Source organism: Barbus barbus (genome assembly GCF_936440315.1).
Source record: "Barbus barbus genome assembly, chromosome: 40".
Lineage (NCBI taxonomy): Eukaryota > Metazoa > Chordata > Actinopteri > Cypriniformes > Cyprinidae > Barbus > Barbus barbus.
The window spans coordinates 14075526-14100701 of record NC_136718.1 but is presented as its reverse complement, the minus strand read 5'-3'; the positions used below and the strand labels follow the sequence as shown (position 1 = coordinate 14100701).

The window sequence follows — 25176 nt, the reverse complement described above, 5'->3', positions numbered from 1 at the left end:
TCAGCAAATGTTCATTTTGGGGTGAACTGTTCCTTTCAGAAATGACACACACAATGGTTTCCATACAACACCTTTCTGTTGACCAATCAAATGAAAAAGACCACTGGTAAATATCTGAAAAGGATGTGTTTGCCATCTTTTGCCCCCTTCTCTCAGCAGTTCAAGGAGGAGGGGCAAATGTCACTTAATTTAGGGGCTTTTGTCTCCATCACCCCTGGGGGCCCTGTGAGAAAATACAGCTGGAGATGCAACAATTGTCAAAAGAAGGTTTGACTGTTTACACAGTTTAAAGCGACTTCTGTAGAGTTGGAACTGTCACCATCCACATCCAACCGAATCCAAGACCAAATCCTTCCAAAATTGTAGGTGACTAAATAAACAGACCAAAGAACACCAACCTTTTGTGTAGTCTCCATACCTCTCAATAGGAAAACAGCAGTGGTGCACCTACTGTAAGTATTTTGCTGGGTAGCCAAGAATGGACCACAATCAAAAGATATTACAAAAACAAACCAATTATTGAAGGATCTTTGATGTGTTTCCCAAACAGTTCTTATTGGAATCTCTCAAATAGGAGTCAAACAAACACAAACAGGGGTATCAGAGAGGCATGTTAATGGAATGCCCAGTGCAGGACAAAGCCAAATAAAGGGCCAGTGGTGACAGGCACTGAGCTGTCTTACCCACTAAACGCAGGGCGACGGTGCGGCCCACATCAAAGGCCCGACAGTCAGCATATCTAAGCATTTACAGCCCCTATCTGTACACACAAGACTTTATCATCCACAGCTCATATGAATGGACAACAGGTGGAGAGATGTGACTTTGATCACAAAATAAGAATTAGTTTAACATTTTAATTTAATGATTATTCCTACCATATCTGCAAGGAATTTCACTGAAACCTTTACTGATAGGCTACTTTAAGTACAATGAGCATCTAAAATATAAATCATTAATAAGTAAATAAAAAAGTAATAAAATCAGTACCTTGAACACTGAAATACCTTATTAATAAATGACAAAAAAAATCACTAAATTAGGGTGTGCATGTGTTTTTATTATTCTGTATGGGAATATATCTGCAATACTCACAAATCTCACTTTATGTTCTCATACACAATTTATTTCCAAATATATTCATGTTCAGATATTTTTACTGGAAAAACAGACAAAATACTATTAATTATTTTTGCATTCTTTTAATTTTTTATGGTGTTAATAATAATAATAATAAAAATAAAAATATCAAACCTACTAAATAAATACCCCACTTCAGATTTCCTCATTCTATATTTTCCATGGTATGCAAAGCAATATAAAGAAACCTTCAAGACTGGATCAAAGGCTGGGTAGGAATTCTATTTCTAGAAGGTTTTGGGAGCAATAACCTCAAACACTAAGGAGGAAATCTCTGTGAATAATCAGCAGACATGTGGCCTTGTCTCTTTGACCTGGGCTCATTATTTGTTCCAGATTAACCCACGGTCCCTCCCGGAAAACCATGTTCCGGCTTCAGAGCCTTGGAGTCCTGTCCAGCTGACCCCATTAGAAAGCCGCTTGTGACAAGCCTACTGACAGAAAAGCAGAACGAAGCATGGCAGGCAATAAGAAAGTGCAATAAATCGTGTGGGAGTGACTTGCTAAATGTCACTTCGGCCTGTCTAGCTTCCCAAACAAAAAGACCTGTGCTACCAAACACTTTTCCTCTATTTCTTGCACTCCTTCCCAGTTTCTTCTTCCTCTCTCCCAGCTTCACACTCACATCACACTTTGATGAACAGGCTGCAACAATAGTCCAATTCTTCTACAGCACCACGGGCCCTCCTCTTAATCCTGTCCCATAACCCACCTCCTCCAGTGAACTTGGGGTTTCTGCACTAAGGAGCCAAAGCTACTCCCAGCCCACTCTTCCTGCCATCATTGCCGAACACGGTCAACACTATCCCCCCTCCTTTACCGAGGGGCCCAGGGGGTGCAAAGAAGGGCCTTTATCTTAGCTCTCTGGCCCTGTTAGAAACCCTTAGGTGGTTGTGTAAAAACTGTGAGCATTCGCATTTCTTTTTTCTGTTGCTAGCACTTTTTTACCACTCACTCTTATAAAACAATGGCAGAATTAAATACTCGCAGAAGAACACTAATAAAGGTCACAGTGAGGTAAAAAAGGACACTTTTAATAATGGCTGTGGGGCTTTTATAAGGACAGCATCTGATTTGAAACATAAATTAGGCGTCATTCTCTGACAGTCTAGTTCTGACTGACTGCATGTAATCCAGCAAGTGTAAAGTTATACTTGTGCACTAATCCTCTGGATAAAATGGTTGGATGTAATTCTATTAAATAATTCTACTAAGAATACTTCTATTATTATTATTCATTTCTCTTCTGCATTGATTTGGAGGTTCAGTGTGTTTGAAGCAACATAGGGAGCAAGACGCAGAAAAAAAGCTTTGAATTTCGAAAAACCCACTCCTCACTTCAACCAAAATCATGCAACCATGCTCCGCAGCCCTCGCACGCTCCGAGGACGCATGGAGGTGGCCGCAGCCACCACCCCATTTAGCAAGGTCATTTTTCATTTGAATAACGTTGTGATTGGGAACAGATGGGGTGTGCCACGTCAGGCCGGCGCTGAATAGAAGGATGAAGTGACAGAGGGGCGAACATGGAGGAGCTGATTATGTGCAGGGGGCGTCGAGAGATGGCTGCTGCTCACGAGCAGATATGAAGTCTGGGCTCCATTCACGACACTCTACTGGAGACAGACGGCTGCTCTGGGCAGGGTCAATTATTCTTTTCTCTAAAGAAACAGCGATCATAGGAAAGAGATCACAGTTTAAGAGAGCGAGGGGATGGGGAGGGAAGAGGGGATAGAAGGGAGAAATCACTTCAGCATGATCCATTGTCTCCATGTAAATACACCCTGATCAAGATTCCACTAGCACTCTGCCAGCAACTGGCACAATCCAGTTAAAAGACAGAAAACAAGGAGTTCGAGGGGGAGTTGAAACAGGAAAACCGAGCTCTGAAGGGAAACCACAAAGAAGTGAATGCCACACTTCTTACATCTACAATCCATCCTTTCACTAAAATAAATGTTTGATGAACGTTACACCACATGTATCTCTCAAACATGTCGGTAGAAGTCTGTAGTACAAAACAAGTGATCTTCAAAAGGTCACTCTTTATGAAACAGGTGCTGAAAAATGTAAGCTGGCACACTGCGGCATAATTTCCAAATTTCTGAGAGCTAGGTTCTGGGAACCGATTTTTACTTTTTTTTACGGTTTCTCTGCCAGTTCCTCACACCCCTCCCCCATGAGGTCAGCCTGTAGTCCCTCAGACTGGTCATCCATCTCACATTGAAACCATGAACCCAGCACATTCCTTCTGCCACCCCGAGAACAAAAAGCTGAAGAGGGAATGAGGGACAGAGGGAAAACGGGAGAAAACAGAAACCGCAGTAATTTATGAGGTGCTAAAATTCCTTAGAAGTCCAAGTATACAGAGTCTTAACTAGTGATGCATCGATATTAAAAATTCTGACAGATAAATGGTTGACATCGATAGTGTACAGTATTTTGACTACATCAATTAAAAATTAAAATTTTAAATGCTACAGTTGAATTTTGACATGACTACTTTATGACTTCTTTCAAAATATAGCATAAAGCATCATACCTTAAATCATGAGGTTTGTTGAATGAATGAATGAATGAATGAATGAATGAATACATATCATGGACTTGCAAGGTAGAAATGGACCCAAATGAAATGAAAAAATAAAATAAAATAAAATAAAAATACAAAATACTAGGCAAAGATGTTAAAATTTATCTGTCAACTGAATTGAATGAAAAATGTAGTCAGTCCAGGACAAGGGCAATTTTCACTCTCTCTCAGGTGGGCTGCTACTTTGGGAAATAAGCATTAGAGAATGGACACATTCCCTCACCTGTCCTGGATCTGACCTGCACTCCAGCCACAGGTTAAAAACTCTTAGAAAACACTTCAGCGTTCTTAACATGCACATAGCCACACAAAAACGTTGATGTAACAGATAGCATTGGTCTGGACTAGTCTCTTTCCACCTCACCAAAAGCCCAGAGGGGAAGTAGGAGAATTCCACAGAAATTCCAGTTGGACCTCCATTTACCAAACACTTCACAAAATCATACTTAACAGCTCGTTTCACAGCTTTGCCTCACATAAATGCACAAATGCTTTCCTATCAGGCATTGCCTCTAAGCTTCATGTAAAATTATAAACATTTGAAAATGCAATATATGAAAGCATCCTGTTTATTCATATTTTAGCATACTCCAAATTGCATATTGTCAAATGCCACTTTTTAACACATTTCACCCCTTGAAGTTAATGAAATGACTCAGACCTTTCAACACGTGAGTCAGAAAATGACTCGCTTTCTCCTACTCATCTCACTTTTCTCTCTGAGCTCATTCCAGTTGGTTTCATCTTTCTGCACTATTAAATTCTGATTCATGGATTTGCTGAAAGAATATCAGAATTGATCCTTAAACCCATTATGCTTAAAGCATCCCAGAGAAACCAGAAAAAGTATGAAGCTTCATTCTGGAAATAAAACTGAGACAGTCGTTTTATACAGAGCCTGTATCCTCAAATGACGCTTTAAAACAATACAGTAGACCCCCCCCCCCCCCCCCCCCCCCCAACAAAACCCAAAATAATTCACGCCATTTTCATTAAATAACCTATCACCTGTATCTTCTGTTTTTACTCCTACAATGAAATTCAATACAATATTGACATTTGGATTTTACAAATTCTCCAAAATATTTACTTTTATGTTTCACAAATAATTACAAATCATACATGTTTAAATCTACTTGACATCCAGTTGCCTTCTTGAAATAACATTGACTTCTAAATGCATATGTATGGTGTTTTTGAATCATTTTTGAAGTTTGAAAACTTGATGTCTCAATTTTATAATTGCATGGAAAAAAGTAACCAGGAAATATAAAAGTGATAGATTAGGAACAACATGAAGGTGAGTAAATGATGACAGAATGCCATTTTTTGGTTGAACTATCCCCTTAAAATCTCAACCACTGCATTTAAGAGATAGTTTACCCAAAATTAAAATTCTGTCATTAATTACTCACCCTCATGTCGTTCCAAACCCTTAAGCCCTTCGTTCATCTTCAGAACACAAATTAAGATATTTTTTATAAAATCCAAGAGTTTTCTGACGTTCTATAGAAAGCAACAGAACTACCACATTCAAGGCCCAGAAACGTGGTAAGGACATCGTTAAAATAGTCTATGTGACATCAGTGGTTCAACCGTAATGTTATGAAGCTACGAAAATACTTTTTGTGTGCGAAGAAAACAAAAATAACAACTTTAGTCAACAATTATTCTTTCAACAATCTGTGTTCCGAAGATGAACGAAGGTCTTACAGGTTTGGAATGACATTAGGGTGAGTTATTAGTGACAGAATTGTCAGAATTTTCAACTATTCCTTTAAGCAGTGAACCACTGCTGGGGCCAGTTGCATAAACTTAGCTTCTATGTTAAGACAGTGTCTTAAGTTCTAGTCTGGCCAACTAGAAGTTAACCAAAGGGTAATCAGTCTTATTTTTTGGATTCATCTAAAACTAATCTACATCTTTATTTAACTGAATTACAAAAAATATGACCAGTCTTAAAGAAAAAATCAGTTGACTAACTTTTAAGACAAGTCTAAACCTTTTATGCAACCGACCCCTGGTATGTTTTTAGAAAACTATTCCCTCAGGGTAGGCTACTGACACTTCACTTTCACGTTCCAGATGTAGTTCAAATCGATAAGCTTTTAATCTAATTGAATTTGACGTGAAGACACTCATTTCAGGAAAGACAATCAGAGTCATTGTTCTCGGCCGTCAACGTCTGGGCTTAAAATAATAAATAAATGTGCCGGTGTGTGTGCTTGCCAGTTCTGTCTGTGTGTGGTTAGTGTGTACATACAAGCAGAGCGTCTGAGGGCCTCCCTGCTCGCTCTCTCTCAAGGGAAAAGACACAGAGCAAGCGAGAGATAAAGGAATATCCCACCTGTAGAAACCACTTCCTTCCAGCTGGCCAGATGGTGTGTGTGAGAGAAGCAGGGAAAGAAAACACTAGCCATAGGGAGCAGAGCAGAGCAGAGCAGAGGTCTCTGGCTGCTCTCACCATGACTTCATCCCAGCATGCATAACATGAGCCTAAAAACCACAGCAGAAGAGCTGGCCCCGTTCCCTCGCTCCAGTTTCTCTGTCCCCTTACCCTTTATCCTCCTTTCCCGTCCTCCTCCTTCCTCCTTCCCACTCTTTATCCTATATTCTCACTGCCATGTCAATCTAAACTGGGCTAACATGGCTTGAAAAGGAGAATGTGCTACATGGAACAATCATTGCTAAGAAATAGCATCTATTCAATAAGATAATTCTTAGACTAACTGGTCTAAAAAAAGCTGGAAAATTTAGGCTGCTATCAGGCTAACTAGACACAATCGGAATTTTTTAGGGTCATTTAAATATTGGTTTAACATCCATATGAAATGCAAATGCTTCGAGATCTCTCCATTCTTGTGGAATTGTTTTAATTAGAAACGAAACTAGAACTACATTTTGAGTCATAAAGCAACAGCTAAAGATGCCGTTTTTAAAGCAGATACATTTATGTAAATAAATAAAAAATATATTTGTTATATGTTTGTTTGTACGTTTGTTCACATTTATATTTAATTAAAACATTTTTATAAGAGAAACTTTACTGTGAAACAAACTAAAGCTCAGCAGCCAAAATATAAAAAACCGAAATAAATAAATAATAATAATAAGAAGAAGAAAATAAATAAAATGAAGCAATAAATAAATATAAACAAAAAAAAAAAAAAAAAATAATTCCATTAAAGTAAATAAAATAAATCCATTACATTTTACTTAAGAAATTGTAACAGGATGGACAATGACACATTTAGTTTCTTTGAAAAATAAGTTATATTGTATTTTTGGTTAATGCATATTTTCCTTTTCTTATATTTTCAAACAAACTAACAAATAAATAAATAAATAGCTGAAGGTTTGAAAAATAAGAATTGGAGACATCAGACAAAATGCAAGGAATTAACCTGATGAAACATTATGGATACACATTATGTTACTTTTGAATACTTCATTATTTTCTACAGATAAATCGTTCACGGTAAAACATGGGAACATGTAGCCTAAAAAAGAAGAGTAATTTCTGATTTCATGTTGTTGAGTAAAACCACATTTCGTCTGTGTGACTGACAATTCCCAAAACCCTGCCATTTATAATTGCTGAGCTGCAAACTATGAGCAAGGGTGTTACAAGCCCAGAAACAATAAGCAAATTATTTACTTCAAAGGCCAAAACTTCTTTACAAGACCTGTCTTACTTGAAGCGTGCAGCATTCCAGCATGCTCAGCTCCATAATGACAGAGTAGTAATGAGGCCCTTTCCTTCCACATGGCCACTGGTTTACAGATACTGACAGCTCTGCACAGCAGGCAGCCATTCTCATGGGCATGTGTGTGAGAAGACGAGAGGGAAAGCCAGAAGGACAGTGAGGAAGAAATAGATGTGGACGTAAACGTGTGTCAAAGTCTTAAATATCTGTAACCGAGATGCCCTGTGTCAGATATCTCTGTTTGCCTCTGAAAGCCAGAACTTCCTTGCAATTGTTAGCTAAACCAAAAGGATTACCAGCCGAATTAATTTGAGCCAGACAGATATCTTGACATAAGAGGCCTTCAGCAGAGCACAGATGACCAGAACGCTGGAACAGGGTGGCACACTGCTTAACAACAAAGAGACCTGGAGCCTGGAGATTTTCACATATGCTTAGTCAAGGTGGCTAAATTTATGTTAAAAAACATAGAGGTCAATGACGACTAAAGTGAAAAATCTTTCAAGAGATTAACGTGCACAGTTCTTACAAATTTGTATTAAAGTCGGATCGCGCATGCTTATGTAAAACATTGATTCATTGATTTGAAAAGTAAAATGTCATGTGGTGCAATCATCAAATACTTATAAATAACATAAACCATTAATGCATGTGATTATAAAAATTTCACTTCAAAGGTTTTTAAATATAAATTTACCATTCAAAAGTTTGGAGTTGGTAAGATTTTTAATGTTTTTGAAAAGCATCTTGTGCTTACCAAGACTGCATTTATTTAATCAAATATACAGTAAAAATTAGAATATGAAATATTTTTTACAATTTTAATATATTTTAAAACATTATTTATTTCTGTAATGCAAAGCTGATTTTTCAGCATCATTACTCCAGGCTTCAATGTCACATGATCTTCAGAAATCATTCTAATATACCGATTTGATGCTCAATAAATATTTCTTATTATTATCAATGTTGAAAACAGGCTTTTCAATATATATTTTTTACGTTTTTATTTTTTAAAGTTCAAAAGAACAGCATTGTTTAAAATTAAAATAATTTGTAACATTATTAATATCTCTACTGTCACTTTTGATCAATTTGCTGAATAGAAACAATAATTTCTTTAAACAAAAAACATCTTATTAACCCTAAACTTCTGAACAGTAGTGTATAATGAATTTGTCATTCATAAATACTATTCAAATATTAATAGGATTGAAGGTTTTTGTAAAAAATAATAATAAATAAATACATTTAATAAATAAATATATATATATATAAGAAATAACACTAATACACTCATAAAAATCACAACTGCAGCATCACTTGATCCTATTTTAATTTACATACACAACATAGCAGACAAATGAAATTATTCTATGCATGAATTAAATCTATTTGTAAAAATAAATAGACAATAGACAAAAAAGTCACTGACCTACATAAAAACCAAAATGTTTGGAGGAGATCTTAGATTACAGGATGTGTACACAGACAGACCTACTCCCTCTCACACTCCATGTTGGGTTTAATAAGTACATGTTTGAGTAGAGAATTAGGTCGGGTCTGCTGGACCTCAGCAGCAGGTCTCAAGTCTGCACCTGGTGGTTATTACACTGGCAGCTTTACAGGCCAGATTCCAGTGTAATTACAGGTATGCTCTACAGGGCTCTGTAATACGGAGGACTATGGGAAAGCTAGGGGCTCATCTACCTCACTTTCCAAGAGCTACCGTTTCACACGCATTAAACATTTATCTTTAATGGTCAAACATATCGAAGTCATTCAGCTGTCGATGGCCCTGATGTCGGGCAGATGATGAGAGGTACCCATTATGAGAACCAAATGAGCTGATAATAGAACAAGATGCTACCAGCAGGAAACAATCTAGACGAGAATGACGAAGAGGAAGTAAAAGATAACAGGAAAGGGTTGTATCCCAACATCCCCATGGAAGTGACCATGCGATAACAAACAAAAAGACATTAACATCCTGGGATAGCTAAGTCTGGGATAACTTGAAGCCAGCTAACAGAACACAACAAAAACCAGAAAGGCTAAATTGTTATTAGAACCGTATTGGGGGGGGGTCAGCTGTGGATTTAAGCAGCACAGGTTCCTCCGTGACCTTTCAAGTACACTTAGAAGGATAGAAAACCAGCAATGCAGCTCCAGTTTAATGATTTACCAATGCCAGATCAGTGCAGGACAATTTCATGCTGATGCTGGCCCGTATGAATGGATTCTTCCTTTTCAAGGAAGGCACACATTGCACACACTCCATTAGCATGTGTTATTTGGGCTTTTGTGTGCTCTTTGTGCTTTACACCTTACAACTACTGACATTCCAGCAGGGGCAAACGAAACGGCACCGAACCCCCTCCGTCACGGGTTACTTCACTCAGCAAACAAACTGTAAAAGTGGATTGTATAGCCCTGAGTGAACTCTTGACCATCATTTAGCTGGACAGGTGGTTGTCCTGTGTGCTATAGGTTCAAATTCTGATGGAAAATCCATCTTAAACTGGAATCTCTAGCTGGGCCAGAATGGTAGACCAACTTGAATCAGCAACCATCTTATAAGAGTCAAGATTTTGGAGTTCGGACCAGCTAACAACAGACAGATGGTCAAATCTTGTCCAAAATTGTTAATAGCTAGTCTAAAATGGTTATATCCAGTTTGAACCAGCTAATGATCAGCTAGCACCAGCTGTGGCCAACAAGAATCCAGCTACAAGTGGATTTTCCATCAGAGATTTCCTTTTTTTCAATATGAGGGAGTTTTTGCGATACTGGAGTGTTTCCATTTGTGTATTTTCAATTCGCAATTTCAATTTGCGCAATTTGAAGGGTAATGGAAAAGCAGCTGTTTTCTTTATTTTCCTATAGAAAATAATTTCAGAGAGACAATATCTGGTTCATGAAACTGTCTCATCCATGACAGCCCTGCTTTCGTTTACCTACTGGAAGGCTTTTTTTCTTCCAAAAGTTTGACACCATGACCATTCAATTAGCAATGCGTTTTTCACACCGTCAGCGCAGAACTCATTTTCACTGGACCCTGACATTAAAGTCAAGCTTAAATAGGAATAGTCTATAGCAGGTTCCAGTGTCTAATGAAAAAGGAATTTAAGTTTTCCTAAACCTCAGCACTTGCTAGTGCCTTTTAAAAAATGAGCTCTCAAATTTCATTTAACCAGTGCTAATGCCTGAAATAAGAAGGTGATGAAACGTTCTTTAGTCTCTTGAGATCTTAAGGTCATATAGAACGGTCAATGCAACCAAGCTTAACAACAACAAAGTGTCAGTTAAAACAATGTCCAATGACTAAACGTGACTAAATGATAACACGACTCACTGATGCCAGATGAATCTCTAGCTGTAACAGTGAATGGTGGTGGATTAGCCGCATTAACCGCACCAGCTGTCTATCGCTTCACATTTAGACCCGTCTGAAACGTTGCCACAGATCTCAAGGAATCCATAACATGTGAAGTCTCCCTATCCATTCTATCCATTGTGTCTGGAATGCGAGGGGTTTTCCAGTCTATTGCCCATCTAACTCCTGAGAACACGGTGACCAACTGAGTGTTTCCTCCTCACAAGAAGCACTCAATCATGTTTCTAAAAAGTAGTAACAAACCTCTACCGCACAGGACAGAAGTAGCAGGTACAGACTCATTACATTTCATTTAATGATGGATGAGTAGATGCCAAACAACTGCCATAACTTTTTTTTTTAACCACAACCAAGATTTTAGTTTAAAAAAAGACTCAAAATAAAAGATTTTAAAATAAAGAAAGATTTTTGGAAGTAAATCCAACATAAATAATTACTATAAATTTATGTAAATGTAAAAAAAAAAAAAAAAAGACATCCTGCATCCCTGTAAAGGTAACATGGCAAACATACTACTTAACGGTCAATAAAAATGCAGGTGCCTCACTCTGATTCCATTTTCTTAAATGTAACAGATCTAACATTGAATTCCTCACATTTTCCAACTCTGCGTAATGAAATAAATCTGACTTTGAGAATGTCGACATGTGTTGCTCAAGCAATGATGTCTGCTGAAGAGATTAAACCAGACACGGACTCAAACTTGGTGCCAAGACAAACTCTTGTCCTTTCTACAGGAAGGAGGAGAATTTAAAGTGAAAAGAGAGGTGAGCAGAGGGCTGCATAACACTCTTATCCCTTTGTTCCACAGCTTAATTAGTATTCCGAGCAAGTGTGGAGGTTTCAGGGTTTAATTAAAATCTTTCAAATGTAATAACTTGGGAAACTCTAACAGGTATAATTCTCAGCCTTCGGTCCCTCCTCCTTACTTGAGTTATCTTTTTGCTGTCAGTTTCTCTAGCCTCTCAGTCAATCCGTTTTCTAATCATGTTCCACAGAGAAAGTCCCAGCGACACAACATGCTGGAAATCATCCTACCAAAAAACACCTTCCCATGACTACCCAGACAAAGAAGTGCTTGTGCACAGACAGATAAAATAAAGTGATGAGCCTATACAAGGCCTCAATGGAGACCAAAGTTCTCTTTGCATTTAAGAAACTTCAAAGCTTTAATTGCAGACTAAATAACCTGATAGAAAATTAGATACTAATTCTGGCATCTACAAACCTTAATCTGCTTCCTGTTCAGACTAGTCATCTACACGCGCAGCTAGAATCGCTCTATTACAAACAGCCATTCGGTGACGCATCACAGCCATTGCCTATAGATCATTCGGCCCCTGGATACTTGTGTTATGGTGCCGACAAGCTTTCAGCTCCATTCACTGATGGCTGGTCTCCCAAATCTCATAAAACACATTTGGAAATCCCTGGGCTAAAGTCTAGCTCAGGGAGATCAGCCTGAAATAACACAGGGGTGATTTTTTTTAATAAAGCCCCTTTCTGAGAGGGCCCTTCGCCAATGATTCTCATCCTAAAACCATTAACAAGGGGTGGAGGAAGTCCTTCACCTCAATTATGCTCAATCTATTAATCATTACCTGCTCGGGGCTGAGTGCAGGCGGGCTGACCTTCGTGCAATGTGGAATCTGAGGCACGCCAGGCCTCCTCCTTACACAAACAGCCGGAATAAAAGGGAAGACCTGCTACTCTTATTCCCAAACCTGCCACACACACACACACACTCATCCAGAGAGTTAGCCTGGATGACCTGCACACATTATCACGACAGACCACCAGGACTGGACTCTCTGTCCTCAGGCTAAAGCTCAACTTGAACTGGGCCCCTTGAACCATGTTGCCCTCGTGACAGGCAGAAAACAGAGGGACAGATCGGAGTTACAAAAAAAGCTACAAAAAAAAGAAAAGAAAATTGTCAATGTTGTAGTTCATTAGCTACATTAACAGGCACCCAAATCTGTTTAGAATCAGATTAAAAAGTCTTTATGCAAACACCTCAAATGATCCGGCTGATCAAATGAAATTTCGATTGGATTGAAAGGGATGGTGTAGAACTTAAATAATCTGATCAACAGAAAAAAATGAAGCATGTAAACTTTCAGAATCTGAAACCACATTGTATTAATTCAAGTTTAGAAAAATATAGTGCATGTAACCATATATATTTAGGCAAAATTATTTGTTTGAGCATCCAGTGTTGATGTGAAATAAACACATTAACATTAACCTATTCATAAATAAATTATTCTTTTGAACCAATTTTTTTAATGATTTGGTTTGTAAAGGGTGGATTTGGTTTTGAGATTATCATTGAAAATTTTTATTATGAATTTTAATCATTAAAAATTACTGTATCAATAATTTTGGGAACAAGAAGAAAGAAAATGATTTTTGTAATAATATCAGTAATGAACTCAACATATGAAGCCACGAGACTTTTGGAAACACTTTTGAGTAACACCTCAAAAGAATTTTAGAACAGGTTTGCTGCAATGAACAGATTCACCAAAAGGAATCTGACTTCTCATTTCAACTATAAATCAAGCTTCTTCATGCTTTCATTCGCTTTGCTTAAGTTTCATCACTTCTTCCTCAAGTTCAAAAGCTGCTGCAATGCTTAACACATGAAGCCATAACACATTTTTCTATCCAACGTTTTTTTGCTTTCCAGCTGTTTTTTTTCAGTTAGTCTGGCTTAATTCACTCTATTCAGAGATCTGAAATGCAAGGGATCACAACGGTTTGAAACAAGACTACTTTGGTTTAAACGATTATCCTCCAGTACAACGCAAGCTTCCACTATTGTGTAGTTTGGCATTTAATGAATTAGCGTCCACATAGGCAAACAAAGTCAGAGAAACACTAAAAAGCAGCATGTTCGCACATGTCAACTTCAGAGAAAGGAGAACACTTGATTTGTTGATTTAACAAACAATGCCAAAATCTCTGCTTGCAGATTTCCTGTTTCAACCACTGGACTTCTGAACGTACAATTCCAACTGTGGAATAAAACAGGATTTAAAAGATTAGTTCACTCAATAAAACCATTTACTCACATTCATGTCAATTGAAACCTGTTTGGCTTTCTATTTTTTTTCCATTAAAAAGAAGTCCAGCTCTATTCCATTCAGTGAAAGGGACCATCAACCTCCAAAAGGACAAAAAAGTATCATAAAACTATCATAAGTGGCCAATATGACTTGTGCGCTATATTCCAAGATAGTTTGTGTGAGGAACAGACTGAAATTTAAGTCGTTATTCATTGGAAGCCTCGCTTGACAGCATTCCCTTTCATTGTATGGAAAACAGCAGCTCAGACATTCTTCTAAACATATAATTTCAAGTTCCACAGATGCATTTGGTGTATTTTTGCCAGATGAACACATTAACCCAAGTGCTTTTTCACATAACAGCACAAATGGTCTGTTTCAGCAAAGAGCAAACGGGGTGGGAGTGAGAACTTGATGCCTCTAGGCCTCTCCTATAAGCGTTCCAGTCTACACTTGTATCAAGAATTTCTTGTTGCGTTCTCGTTATCACATTTCACCCTCCCAATCTTGTCATTATAAACAGCGCTTTTTCCCCCCTTAAGAAAACTTTGGCTTTGACGGCATTATTCTAAATTTTAGCTAGGAATCTCTTCATTTCTCAGTGCTATCTAACCTGTCAGAGGTGAGGAGAGAGGAGAGGATACACTCAACAGGCTGGCAGGTACGATCTTGTTCTTTCCACCTCACATGCTCTTTTTTTGCTGTAGGTCTAATACTAAGCAGTGACAAAGGAAAGAAAAAAAATAAGCTTCACTAAAAGATCATGCTTTATTAAATAATTGATGGATAACATAAAATTCACAAATCAGTTTAGCAAACACAAAACGAACACCATTAGGCACCATTCCAAGTCACTCAGCCTTCAGGGCAGTACTTTTTTTTATTCAAGGCCTGGTTTATAGTATACTTGTCTAACCATGTCAAAAGCAAGGTCAGAACCACTGTTTCTGAATGTTTTGAAGTACACGGTCTCTGTTTATAGACTCAGAATTAGAATTCGCAAGCTGCGTTGCAGACAAAACCGTTGGCCATTCTGAGCACAGCTGTTTTCTATTTGTAGCATATACTTGAGCATCTTGTGTGCAAAACGAGATCCAATCCTATTACAATATAAAAAGAATCACATTTGTTAAATGAAGCACATGGCCTCTCATTAGCCAGAGCAGCGTTTATTTTCAGTGGTCTTACACTTAGCCCTCCATGTGCGAATGCAAAATACGGTACTCTGCTAAATTGCCCCCTCATCAAACCTTTTAAGATTTTAGCAGCCTCAAAAAAGACAGTCTCTCCTCAGCAGTGGCTTGTGCCAAAAAGCACAGCACTAAAAAGTAGAGAATGAAGAAAATAAAAAGGAGAAAATGGACGTTTTGTGCCCTGAAGGAAAATTGTTCTGATTTGTGCTTGATTCTATTGAGCACTAGAAACCAATGAGGACTCGTCAGTCACCTGCCATGTAGTCTCAGTCTCATGTTGGACACAAATATGGCTGGTAAGTGCTTCATATACCAGGGACCAATCAATTTGGTTTACTTGAAGGTGGAGTTCACCTAAAACTAAGAATTCTATCAGAAACAGAAGCTCAAGTGTTGTCGCACAAGAACAGACTTCACTGATTCTCACATCAAACAAAAACAGGTTTGAGCTTCCGTTGACCATATTTAATATGCATATTTAATATTTAACTGTGTGTGAGCTGGTCAATGTCCAAGTGAATAAAAGCCTAAATTAAATCTGTGGTCTATGTCTATGAGCTTTTTGAAACCTTAAAGTTTTGGTGTAATGGAATTTCAATGGAGGGACAGAATTATGCATTAACACTAACCAGGAAGTAAACTGAATCTACTCAAAATCTTCTCAAACAAAACCATGGCTTCAAACTTTTAAAAGTCAATCAAGCTATCTCTTCCTATTAAAGTGATTGATTCTCAGTCAGAAAAAGCTGAAAACTGGACCAGACTTGATGTCAATATTCAAAAGTCTAGACAATTCAACCTGCCAAACAGAGATGATGTAGAGAGCCTATTTACAGAATCGATTAGACCTATAAGAGTGATGCTAGCTTCAAATGCTCTGTTGTATTCCAGACTAATGTGTATTTTCTCTGCTTGTACGGCTGCCAGCATTGAAGAACACTAAACAGGATTAAACTACAGGCACTGCTGACTTACAAAATGGAAAAAGGAACTCACCATTTATAGTAGAAGGACAACCAGTATTTCACATTTCCATTAATAAACCAAAAGCACTTTGAAAAGACACAGAAGTTTGGACATCAGTCTGGCCTCATTCATTCAACTGTTCTTTCCCACAGAGACAAACTTTGCTCTGACGGTTTGGTTTTGAGAAGGTGGAAATAAGCAGTGACTGCCATCATAATACAGATACAGGGGCCCTTGTGAGGGGACCTATAGCTTGAAGCTATGCGGTTATGTTTTAGTATCTCCACTCTAACTCTATAAATGATTTCCCTCAAGGAAAGGTAGAGGGTTGGACTTTCACTCAGGTTAGTCATAGGCCCTGGAGGTGCTCAGTTAGCGAATGGACACACCCTCCTTCCAGAGCACTGACTGTCAGTGGCTGATTGCTAGTGACGGTGCACATGATATGCTTTGCTTTTAAGGCCCCGGGGACCAAGAAATTCTATAAGCGTTACCAGCTAACAAAAAAGTTTAGAGAAGAACAAAAAAAAAAAACTGTTAAAAAGTTTAATTTGGAACGCTATGATTTCTGTATTAATATAATGTAAATGGTTAATGTAATGTCACAAAATGCGAGCCGCTTCATTGTGTGGAATAAAGATGCAGTTAGAGCAGAAAACACCACCTGCTTTTGCAATCAGGACCGCCGTCACCACCACGGGAGCTTTCTAACTCTCAAATCTCTACACAGCCAGAAGATGTGAGTTACAGCTTTATGCTGAATCAGGAAAGTGTTTTTTACCTTCAACGCACTGCTCCACCTCCTCCAAGTTGCGGAGAGTAATCCTCATCAGGCTCGAGTTGAGCATCAGTTCGTTCTTGTGGCTCGGCCACATGTACTCAGGGGACAGGTTGACAAAGAAAATGCGCGTATCTCCGGTGGCCACCTGATTGTCGCAAATATAGGGGTCTCCGAAACCGCCAATCATCACCTTGTTTCCTCCATCCAGCAGCACCTCTCCGTTCACCACGGTCTTGCCTTTTAGGTAACGCCATACCCTTACCTTCAGACAGGGGAAAGACAACATGAGATTAAGAAAACACCATTTCCTGCAGATCAAGGTCACTTTCTTGCACATTCCAAAGCAGCCACCTACCGCCAGCTCTATAAGACTCTGCAATCTAACTCTGCACTACACTTATTATGCATTTCTGATTCATATATGCCTCAGTGGTGGTCCAAACGTATGAGAACACGTTGAAAATATTTAAAACAAAAATATGTGAAATTATTGGGAAAGATAAGAATCTGCACTTTTCCTAGGTCACGTATCAAATTTAAGAAAATACGTGACTTGTGAACTGGTTAGATGTTTAATGATGGATAACATGATCATCAGGTTTTACAAAACTTGTGAATTCATGTAGCCTATATTTTTCAAATCAACTTTTTACTCAAAATACTATGCTTACTATAAATTTTCACATTTTAAAAATGCAAAAAAATATGCATTTTTCACCAGTGTCAGACTTTACCGACTAAGCTTTGCAGTGTCATATCTCTTCTATAAGACAGTGAAATAATGGTAGGAAGAGCTGCGATTTCAGATTACTCTTCTTTTCACACTTTTTATGTCCTAGTGATTAGTCTTTGCAAGACTTTGATATACGTGACCGCATTCAGTTACTTCTAACAAGGTAAGCCCATGATTACATGATAACTGCAGATAATTGAACCCGAAGCACTAATAGAGCTTGAAAGGACATCAAGTCACTGCAAAGGCTGTTCAGGTACCTTGAGTATGAAAGATCAAATTACAGGTGGATCAAAGTAGGACTGTGGACATTTTTCATCAACTGAGCAAAACCAATGTCCACACATTACAAAATCCCATTAGGAAGAGATTTAAACAAGTCCCTTTTATTTACAATTGTATGCATTTTTATGTGGTTGCAGCTACTTGGTGTTCATGATTTATTAGACTCAAAACCCACTGAGTATAACAGCATTATACATGTTCCCATAATATGCTGCGAGTTTCAGACCAGGACAACTCAAATACTTCGCTGCTAGCTTTCGTCTATATGTCTAACAGGTGATTATACATTGCAACATAGACTTGTAATACAATGTGTTATGAAGTACATATTTACCTTTTTTACTTTCACTTTGATGCATTTGAAGAGTGTCTGGTGAGTAAAGTCTTACCTTGCAGGAGTAAGTGTTGTGCACCGGATCCATGTTCAAGATCTCCTCCACAGTCCCGGTTAAAACTATATTTGCCTCTTCTTCTCGTTTTTCCAGCTCCTTTTCTGAACAACTTCCATGACAACGCTGACTCAAAAGCACAAAAACAACAGCAAACGACCAAACGGGCCAATAAAACGCCTTTTTGCGAAAAGAGCCCATGGTCAACCCAAACGGATAAAAGAGAAAGTTAGGAACCCTCAAAGCAAACGCCGGACGAGTTCTGCAGCAAGTTTGATGTAAATAATAATGCGACCGCGCGCTGCTCTCTGTCTTCTTCAAACTTCACTGCGATCTGCGCTCATTTCTGCGCTGAGTGAACGCGCGAGCATCAGCCGGCAGACAGAGAAGAACAGAGAGAGGAACGAGGAATGCCTCTCTGCTCACCCGCCTCGTGACACACTCGCCGTCCTTTCAGAATGACGCTCCTTTCTCAGGGCATTTGCATGCAATCTGAATTGCTGATAAGAGCGACGGAGGGGGTGAATTCAAGCGAACTGGAGAGAAGCGGGTGTAAAACGCCACCCCTTGGAGAGATTGTGCCAATTCGGACAAATGAACCGGTCCAGAGGATTACTTTGTTGAAAAAAACTTTCAACTAATAACAATCTTTTCATTTAGACTCGTAGACTCGGAGAAGTTCAGTTTGTAGTCTTAAAACCTCTAAAAGAATTAGCATTTTAAAGCTACTGGTTGGATTTTCACCAGATTTATGAGTAAATCAAGATTGAATTCTGAGGATAATATTATTTTTAATTTAATTTCAAGTTTTGTTCTACAACATACTTAGTCACACTTCAAAAGTGAACTTTGCAGCCGTTTAAAAAAAGCCTGCTAACAAAATGCTATTAAGACTACAACGGCAGTCGGATTTATCATGCATGTAAACTCAGATTATTGTGGTAGTTGTAGTCCGTATGTAGAAACCTATTAGCAATTTACATTTTTCAAAAGTCACATTTTTTTAAGGTCCAATTCTCGCTATTAACAAACCATTAACTACGACATTTGCCTCGATAAACTCCTAATTTGTGCTGCTTATTATCAGCTAATAAGGTAGTTGTTAAATTTAGGCATTGGGTTGGATTAGGGATGTAGAAAATGGTCATACAGAATATGTGCTTTATAAACAGACAATATGTTAATAATAGACATGTTAATAAACAACTAGTTACTTGTCCCTATACTAAGTGTTACAAAAAAGTATTAATACCAAGTAAAAAAAAAAAAAATTATATATATAAATATAAATAAATTATATATATATATATATATATATATATATATATATATATATATATATATATATATATATATATATATACATACATACACATATATATACACACACACACATACTACATATATTATACACTTTTTTCCATCCCGATGTTGTTGTAAGAGAAATTAAAATAAGCATGTCAAATTTGGCTAGCATCCTAGGTTAAGTGGGTTCTCCTTTCAAGTGTTGTAATAAGATCTATGCAATTAAAAGCAATCCCGGCCAATAATTACATATTAAGATCATCTTGTTCATTAAAATTACTTGGTACTTTCTCATGCAAAATGCACTGTAAAGCACAGCGTAACCAAACAAACAAATACATTTAACCTTAACACAAATAGTTGTACCAACTTTCATCTCTATGCGATGAGTTACGATGTTACTAATGCGAACAACATTCTGACACACACAGCCGATAAAATCCTTACAGTCGCTCCCAGTTCTAAACTGACAGTGCATAAATTTCCACCCTTTCAAAAGCTGTAATTTCACTACCCGTCCATCTATTCCTGGAAAATGACAGGGCGTGGAATCTGTGGTTGCACTGATATATTTGTAGGAATACTCTCATTTTAATGGCACCATGTCCTGGCCCTTAATTCTTACACCACAATACCAATAGTTTTTAAAAGATTATTTCAAATACAGGTTTGGGATTTGAGAAATGGTTCTGTTATTGCCAATGCTTGACAAAGGTGTGAATTATTCAGATAATTTTATACACTGTAGGTAACTTAACATTTAATACATTATTAATGTAATCAACTTCACAGGCTCTTCAAGCTGATGTATAACCACCTTTTTTTCCGAGTTCAAACAGTTGCATGATCCTAAGATCAGATTGCTTTTTCACTGGAGAAAGCAATTTAATGAACAGGGGACTCATATTTTAGCTGGAAGCAATGGTTTGAAGTTAAAAATGTGTTAATGATGAATTTGTCTCTTACAAACACAAAGATGTTCACTTCACGAGACATCAAATGATGGCTATTTTGAATTATTGTGATGTATTTATTAGCTGTTTGGACTCTGATTCTGACGGCACCCATTCACTGCAGAGAATCCATGGGTGAGCAAGTGATGTAATGCTAAATCTCTCCAAACTGATGAAGAAACAAACTTATCTACATCTAGGATGGCCTGAGGGTGAGTAACTTTTCAGCAAATTTTCATTTTTGAGTGAACTATTCTTTTAGGTGGCTATGAGTTTTAAAATGAATCTCATCCTATTCAGCTAAGACTGGAGTCCTATATACCCACCCACTCCCTCGCTCGTTCACTTTCCTGTAACAATGAAGTCAGCCCACATAAAGCCCATTACAGTCAAGCTCATTTGAGAAATATCATTCAAACTGAAAAATCACCCCAGTGAAATCACTCCGTCTACTTTGAAACAAGCGTAGGAGTTCAACATTTCTGGAAAACTATTGCTGCACTTCACAATGTGGAGAGAGTAATACTGCCTGTGGATTGATGTGAAAGCAAAAGACTCGCACCGTAAGCCGCAGACACCACTGTTGAAATTCAGGTAACATAAACCATTAGTGTCTCTGTCTCAGCTTGAGAGCTTTTAACATCACAACAACAGCTCACTCCTGCCCACAAATATGTCACCACAAAAGGTTTTGAAAATAAAATAAAAAAACAAGTATTAACAAGCGCACCCAGAGGAGACGTTTTCTTCAGCCCTGTGCCAGTCAAAGCATAATCGTTTTGACGGATGCAATTATTGTTTTAAATTCAGTTTAGTGATATTCCCTTTAGTCATTTATTATTTGGATTTTGCTTCCTAAGCTCCCTGGTGGCATTCCCACTTGTCGCTACACTAAGATAGGGGATTTTTACTTTATTCACAGAGCGGTGATTGATTGTAATGTGGGTTAATGTGCAAAAAATGAAAACAATTCATGGCTTGTGATGCTGGAGATGCAGTAGATCTTGCTGAATCATGTACAGCTGCAGTGTTTGGACTACGGGCTATTGGAAACGCATTTTATTGCCAAAGGCCTCAAACAGTTCTTTCAAAACATACATGCATAAATAGGGTTACTCAGAAGAGCTTTCTGTTTAGCCATTGTTTTTGAAATAGAAAGCATAATAATTCATGAGCCTGCATTGATTTATTAACATGACTGTGAAGGATTACAAAATTGCTGAAGCACTTTAGTGCTTATAGCTGTCACGGTGCACACAGCAGGGAGGATCAAGGACACGCAGACGAGGATATAACTTCAAATAATAGTCGTTACTGATGACATCAAGGCAGGCCAGGGCAAGACAAGGCAGGGCAAGACACAGACAGGAACACCGGGGAGTAATGAGTAGACCAGACAAAATCAAACTCAACAGACAGGACTATAAATACACAGGTATAATCATAGATAACGAGACGAACACGGCTGGACAAGAATTAACTAATGATAACATTTAACAAGGACAGGAAACGAACCAAATATGGACACAAGAGGCGGGAACACATGACACACACCACAGAGGACTGACAATAGCAGAATGAATTAAAAGAACAATAAATGGACCAAATGGTTTAAAAAGAAACAGGATAAATTAATACATTGTCTACACATTAACAGAATTAAATCTATCTTCTAAAATACTATATATTTTAATATATATTTTCTCTGATTATGTTGGAATTTATATTAATGTAAAAATAAAATAAAATGTGAAACTCTTCAGTCTCATTTCTAACATTGCCTACGGTTTGTTCCTTGTGTGTGTTGCACCTGCATTAATGTCTGTCAGATGTCTATTTATTTAATTTAGGGATTTTTAAAAGCTTTGTGGGTTCTATTTTAATGCCACTCTTTGCTTTCAACTCCTAAGTATTACAAGCATTGTGTATTTTTGTGAAGACTAGTGTAAGCCATAAAGAGTTTTGGCCAAGCACATGATTGTTGCCATGTGTGGTCTCCAATTTTTCTCTCTGCATGCAACTGCCTCGTACAGACTATAAAATCACATCCTTATATTTCATTTGAATCCTTCAGTTCTCTCCAAACATCTCAGCAACACACTGTCTGTCAGCTGAAAGTGAAACATGATATTTTGACCATTCTGACAACAAGCTGTGAGCGACCCAGAATCTCTTTGACGTGCCACAGAAAAACAACCCCGCTGTGCCAAAGCCGTGATAATGCCAGTCAACAGCTCACTAAGAAGACGTGTGACATCTGGATCACAGCAATATGCCCGCCAATGGCACTATATGTCACTGTTACACTGAATGAAAGCCATATGTAAACTTGCATGGATATTCACAAAGGACAGCTTTCAATAAAACTAAGTCCAGGTGGTCTGGACTGAATCAAAATGACGAGAGCGAGAGATCAGACACACACCCTTAAAAATAAAGGTTCAAAAAGGTCAAAAATGCCAAAGAAGAACCTTTTTTGGTTCCTCACAGAACCTGAATAACTTTTAAAAGAACCATTTTTTCTTAGTGCGAAGAACCTTAAAGGAGCCCATTCAACCTTAAGTTTCACTGTAAAAAATCAGAGTCTGTGCACATCATATAAGCAAAATTCTGTAAAATCTGTCAACTGCCTTTGATTTTCTGCAGCTAGCTCTTGACTGTGCATAAATATGGCCAAAACTTGTATTCCAGCCTAGCAACACAATGTGCTGAACAGGAATCAAAGCATGGGCCAAAGTTGACCACTTTATTGTGATAAATGAAGGCACGGATCATTGAAAAAATAGCCGTGTGTTTCAATCCTTCATTGTGTCACACGGAGCCAAGTACTGCAAGCCAAACACCAAGAGGGAACAGAGCAAACACACAACGATGGCAGCTTAGCCAGATGTTGTTGTGCATGGAGGTGTCAAGTCTAAACAGGAAGCAGTTTCTCACACCTGGTTTAAGACTGTTTGCTTGCCAGGAATTTCTCCCTCAATTATTTCCCTAGCAAATTACCACATTCAGTGCATCAAAAAAACAAAAAGCCCAGCTCAGGTCTTCTGTGTTTGATTGGTTTGAGTAGAGATGCAGTATTTTCTGTGGTCTCTCAGGGCACTAAACAAACACAGGCCATCTGGATGCATTGTGGTCTGGAGGGCGTTTGGGCCATACTGACCATGTGGCCTGCACGAAACAAGTCAAATCAATGAGACAATTAAGTACTAGCACATTACTGCATTCCCGAGTTTTCTTTTAGAAGAAAATAGTATGTATGGCTTACTGTTCTACGATATTGTGTGCTCTGTTGTACTGCATACTGATGATTTTGCCAAGGGTAGTGTACTGTAGGTCATCCAGGTATTTCATGCATGCAGAAGATTTGCATTCCATGCAATACAGAAAATGACTATATATACTGCATACTATATATACTGCCAAAATAGTATGAGCAGTATGGTGGTATGACATTCCCAACACGTTTCAGACTCCATTACACATACATTTTACCACCCTCATGTAAACACGCCTGCATTACTTCAACATAAACTTGATATATTGCCATCCACTTAACCTTGTAACATTTGCTTGTAAAGTGTCAGGCTTCGCCCGAGTATCACAAAATAAACACATTGACTGGTATCAGTCCCCATAATATAATGTGCACGTAAAGAGATCATCAATACGGCTCTCCACTGTAGACTATGGCTAAGATTTTGAACAGACCTGGGACCTCACATATTAAACTTTGCGAAAGTATATGGAAAACCTCATGTATCACAACACACCCAGTTGCCTCCCTGAACTAACCATATATGTCTCTCAGCTGGTTTCAGAAAAAGAAAATACAGCTGCTAGAATGGCCCAGCCAATCACCTGACTTGAATCCAATAGAAAATAAGAACTAAAGATCAGAGTTCACAGAAGAGGCCCACAGAACCTTCAAGATTTGAAGACTCTGTGGAAGAATTGGCCAAAATCACACCTGAGCAATGCATGCAACTAGTTTCTCCATACAGGAGGCGTTTTGAAGCTGTTGTACGAAGTATTAAATAAATTTCAGTAGTTCAATACTTTTTCCCTGTGTCATTACATTTTATTTGTCACAGACACGCCAGGCTCTTCCACCAATCAGCGCTCACAATCACCGGAATACTGATCACGCACACCTCACTCTCATTCATTAATCACCCACACAGCTCTATAAGAACACACAGTTCACATAGCCACATCGTCTGGTCTCCCATGTGGAAAAGGATTCAAACCAATGCTAAATTGCTTACCTGTTGTTCCACGACTCCTTGATCTCTTGTGGTTCCCTCGTGTGTTCCTGTGTGTCCATCCGACCTGGTAACCAAGAGCATAACTGTCAGTATCCTCCTCAATTCCGTTAAAGACTCTAAGTTTGCAATACTCATTAGTTATTTGGTCATCTCCATCCTGAATAATAAACCAGTCTGTTTGAATCTAACTCACCTGTGTCTTGAGTCTGACTTCCCGTTACATTATTTGTCTTTGTTTTATTTGTATGTATGGATTACTTTGGTTGTTGCTGACATCTGGTGAAAATTTCATGTCAACAGCACCTTTAGAGATCCAGTATTTACTGGGAAAAATGGTGACGTGTTCAACACTTATTTTACCCGCTGTATATGAGCGTTTCATCTTATGCATAAACTTA

At 38.1% G+C, this 25176-nt stretch overlaps 1 protein-coding gene across 6 annotated transcripts in view; it reads right to left on the bottom strand.

The window, feature by feature from the left end:
- The window catches only part of LOC306859145 (agrin-like), a 253049-nt gene extending 234334 nt beyond the window's left edge, over positions 1-18715 (bottom strand). For all 6 annotated transcript variants that reach the window (XM_079400015.1, XM_079400016.1, XM_079400022.1 and 3 more), the window contains exons 1-2: positions 18256-18715; positions 16849-17110 (exon numbers count right to left, since the gene is read on the bottom strand). In XM_079400015.1, the coding sequence (XP_079256141.1) occupies positions 16849-17110; positions 18256-18456 (463 nt within the window). In that variant the 5' untranslated portion in view covers positions 18457-18715. The remainder of the gene's footprint in view (positions 1-16848; positions 17111-18255) is intronic.
- Positions 18716-25176: the final 6461 nt, after the last annotated feature.